The sequence below is a fragment of the Macaca thibetana genome, chromosome 18 (genome assembly GCF_024542745.1).
Source record: "Macaca thibetana thibetana isolate TM-01 chromosome 18, ASM2454274v1, whole genome shotgun sequence".
Classification (NCBI taxonomy): domain Eukaryota; kingdom Metazoa; phylum Chordata; class Mammalia; order Primates; family Cercopithecidae; genus Macaca; species Macaca thibetana.
In genome coordinates, this window is record NC_065595.1 from 41,119,407 (window position 1) to 41,123,809 (window position 4,403).

Below are 4,403 nucleotides of genomic sequence, written 5' to 3' on the forward strand. Positions count from 1 at the left end.
GTTGTCATTGCATGTTGCAATCATACACTGAGGAGAGTGATGCAGATGATAGATATAAACATATCTACATACATATGCATACATAAAGCATATACTTATATGCATACACTTTTTACATTTCCCAGCCAGTGTTCAGAAAAACTAGAATAAGAGAGAAGTGATGTTCCATTTTGTCTTGGAAAAGTATATATTTTACATATACATGCATGCATATATCTACATACATATGCATGTAATGCCCACCTGCATGTTACCAAACTGATACACATGTGTATATATGGAGGTGCGTGTGTGTATACGTGTACATTCACTTTATCACATACTCCATCAGCTTGATTTTTGAGATGGTAATTCAAGTTTCATCTTTGTTCTGGGCTTCATGTCTGTCTCTACTGTGTTTTTTGTCTCAACTGTCAAGTCACATTTTAACAACACATTAGACTGGGGTAAACCAACATGGGATGGAAACACCAATCTCAGGAGGCTAAAATCACTGTACAGGTTGGGTTTGAGAGTTGCTGATTTCCTTTCCCTTTCCCCCAGCAGTGTGGACCATGAGATGGGCTGGGGGGCGGAATAGTGAGGCCCTCCCTCTCACTCATATGGGGGCAAACCAAACAGCTCGGGCTGGAAGTCCTGCAGGGAATTCAGCACCAGGGTGGCCTTTGTCGTCAGGTCTCGGCTCAAGTTTCCGTCAGGAACCATGACCACCTGCATCCCAGCTGCCAGGGCCGCCTCCACCCCATTGGGAGCATCTTCAAAGACAAGGCACTTCTCCATAGCAGGAGGGGGAGAGAATCTCTTGGCACAAGCTAGGAAGACGTCGGGGTCTGGCTTGCCATGCTGCACTTCAGGGTCGTCTCCCAGCACAATGTGGGAAAACAAGCTGAAGAATTCCTTGTGGCGGCTCGTCTTCATCTCGAACGACACGGACCCTGAGCTGGTGGCCAGCGCAAAGGGGATGCCGTGTTTCCGCAGGTGGACGATGAGTTTCTCAGCCCCTGGCATGAGCGCAGCCGTGGGGAACATTTCCTTTAACTTCGTTTGGCTTTCTTCACCAGCTCCTCTTTGGACATCGGGAGCTGCAAGACGTCTATTATAATCTGTGCCGCCTCTAATGCCTTCTTACCCATAACCAGGGACTTTACATCCCAGCTGTATTTCTTGTCATAGCGATCACATATTTCTTGAAACACCACTGAATACAGTCGTTCAGTATCCAGAAGAAGTCCGTCCATGTCAAAGATGAGGTGGGTGACGGGCTGCGGCGGGGGCGCCGCCACGGTGCCGCCTTCTGCAAAAATTCTTATTTACTTCTTATACAACTGGATATGGTGTAGGGAGGAAGGATACAGAGATTAGGTGTTTCCTTCTGGAACATTTCAGAATCAGAGTTAGAAAAAAGCATTTCTTGGGATTTCATCAATCAATATTTACAAGATTTCCATGAAATGGTTAGGACTGAGACGCCATGCTGAACAAGTCAAATGTGGCTGAAATTCACCCGGGGACGAATGTTGCAGGTATTAAATTATCCATGGGCTCCAGTCAAGCAATTCAATACTCAATCTGCTCAAAGCCCAAGGAAATAAAAATCACATAAGGAATTCCAGTTTGAAAGAATATTTTCTTTTTAATTTCTGACGTACAATGGCAGGCCATCTGACATCATGTCACATCAGCTTAACTCCCTGGCTGCAACAAACCTGTTGTGCCATATCAGTGGGGGAAATGTACAAAGAGATTCTTGTCCTCAATCAGATTTCCCTGGTATCAGTCTGGACAGCAAGCAGTCAATCCCAATTGAGCAGGCAGATGGAGACAGAGCAGATTAATAAGTGGATCCTCTTTATCTGAAGAGCTGGCAGGCATCATGGTTCGCTAGGCACCTGAGTTATATTTTTAAATAGGTCAGCACATCGAGCGTTTACAAAGGGGAAATGGAGTTAGCTGGAAGATTGGCACCAGTGGGGAGCACAATGTGGGAGGTGGAGCTCAAGGTGTGCTTTGATAGAGTCTGAGGATTTGGGACAGTGGAGAATGGAAAATAACGAATTGCTGCCCCTTGTTTGATGAAAATTGAATGAACCATAAAAAGCACACAGAACATAACTGGGTAATGTCTCTGAACCTGATCGGGTATTTTAGTTTCTAAAACTTCTAAAAACATCATCATTGCCTCTACACAACGATCATCAGGGCAAACTTCAGGCAGCTTGTTTCTTTCTTTTGTACCTTTTATGGCATAGGACCCTCTGGAAAATACACAGGAATTAGGAGAATTAGACCTTCAAGGCAAGGAAACAGGATCTATAAGGTTTAGCTATAAAACAATAAAATCTCTATGAGCATGTGTGTGTGTCTGTGTCTGTGTGTCTGTGTGTGTGTATGTGTTAGCAAACTTAGTAAACTGTCTTTAAATCAGGCCCAGAGGAAATATAATTTTGTTTTTAACTGAGACAACATATCAACCAACATGTAAATAACATAAACTAACACTCCTCCCAGTGTGAAAAATTTTATTGTATCTATTCATTGATAATGTTTCTTAAATGAATTTAAAATTCAGTAACACATTTATAATGATATACAAATTTTTTCGAATAATATTTCATAATATTCCTTACAAATAGAACTTTTTATGCCCTCATCAACAATGTGGTCAATTGCTTACATTTTGAATATTAACCTATCTCAACTAGGAAATTTTAGTACCTAAAACAAACAGGGAAATCTTGTCGATACACTTTCCAAGGTGTGCATTATCAGGAATGGAATTATAAAGAGGCCTGAGTTAAATTCTCAACTGCAGTCACAGGGTGATCCACTTAAAATATTCCATTTCAAACCTTCACCCTAACATATCAAAGAAGGCCAAGGAACATAAATGAGGATTCATGATTTAGCTACTAGTTTGTATGTGAATGAATAATGTATAATGTATAAACAAGTATTTTTTCCAACTTTTAAAAAGTGTACCGTTTGCTTTTTACTTCTTTCTCTTGGTAGTAGGGGAGAATTCTTGGGACTGTGCCACATTACCCAGATTGAACAAGGCAAGATCGAGTGATTCACACTCACAGGGTTTGCCTCAACACTTGATTTGACAGCTGGAAGTCAAACTCCATTTGCTTGTGTTGTTTCCAAGAGTAGATAAAAAAGACATTTGAAAAGAATAATTTGGGACCTCTAGGGAGAATAACGTATTGATTGAGATGAAGTGTGCAAGGCTACAGGAGCAAATTTCTCCTAAAATGAGATTCAGGAAAATTAAGTAGCAAGGGAGCAATGAAGTAACAATAAATGCTTAATTTGGAAAGGTTTTTAAAGTTTTCCAGAGTTTTTGAATCCTCTGATCTCGGTGTCTCAGATTTAGTCAGTGATTAAATGATTATTCGATATGACAATGCAGTGTGGTAGGCATTTCCTCAATAACTTGTGTGGGAACAGCCATTTTCTCATCTTGGAGGAGAGGGAAATAAGTATGGGGATTAGGATGTAAGAGCAAAATGATAGAATTCTGGATTTTCTTTCAAGTCCCTTGAGGAACCAAAGAAAACTGAGGATGTAGAAACAGTCTTAGCAATCCTGGAACCTGAAAAAAGTAGTCAAGTGGCCACTGGAAGGCTGCAGATGTTGTGGAGCAGAGATTATGGGCCAGACAGATACTATAGATCTAGGCTGGGTGGCAGGACTGGAGATAAGCTTGACAAATTGGTTTTGGGGAAGCCTGGAAAAACTGTTGGATCTGAAAGTGTTTCTCAAAGACCTCAAATTAGCAACCTAAGTACTTTTGTCTGTCTTAAATTCTCTGCATGCCCAGCAGGAAACCTCTCCAGTGTTTCTGGTTCTTATTATCCTTACTTTTCCCACACTCTTCCTCAGGAGTGTAGCTGTAAAAAATGTTAGCCAAATGATTCTGCCGAAGGGACAAAAGGACATTGATCTATGAACAACATCCAATTAAGGGTTGATTATATCTCTGACGATGGATGTGGGTACACCTGTAGATACCAATAACAATGAAAAAATGTAACCATGTAGGTTTTAACAGAAAATAATAAAAAGAAAATAAATTTGGAAGTTAAAAAAAAAAAAATTCCACTGCCCTAACGTAACACTTTTCATTTCTTGAAGTCTTCATTCTTCAATTCAGTTCAGTTTATTAGACAAAGAGTGGGCCCTGTGACAGGGATAGAAAAATGAATAAGACACTATCACTGTTAATAAGAAATTTCAAATTTTAAAAATGGAAAGAAAATTTTCATTTATAATAAGCATGATATATTAAGTATTGTATTATTCATTTGAGAAATGGTGTAAGAAAAAAGAGGAAGCGGATATTGTAACAATTTCTTATAATAGGTTAAAATATTTTTCATATTGTACATAGACTTCAAATG

General features: G+C 39.9%; 1 protein-coding gene across 1 annotated transcript; it reads right to left on the reverse strand.

The window, feature by feature from the left end:
* Window positions 1-521: 521 nt before the first annotated feature.
* Window positions 522-1,297, reverse strand: LOC126941007 (pseudouridine-5'-phosphatase-like). The gene is given in 2 exon segments (XM_050767179.1): window positions 522-1,058; window positions 1,061-1,297. Coding segments are annotated over 2 exon segments (642 nt in total). The 5' UTR covers window positions 1,239-1,297; the 3' UTR covers window positions 522-594.
* Between the last annotated feature and the right edge of the window lie 3,106 nt (window positions 1,298-4,403).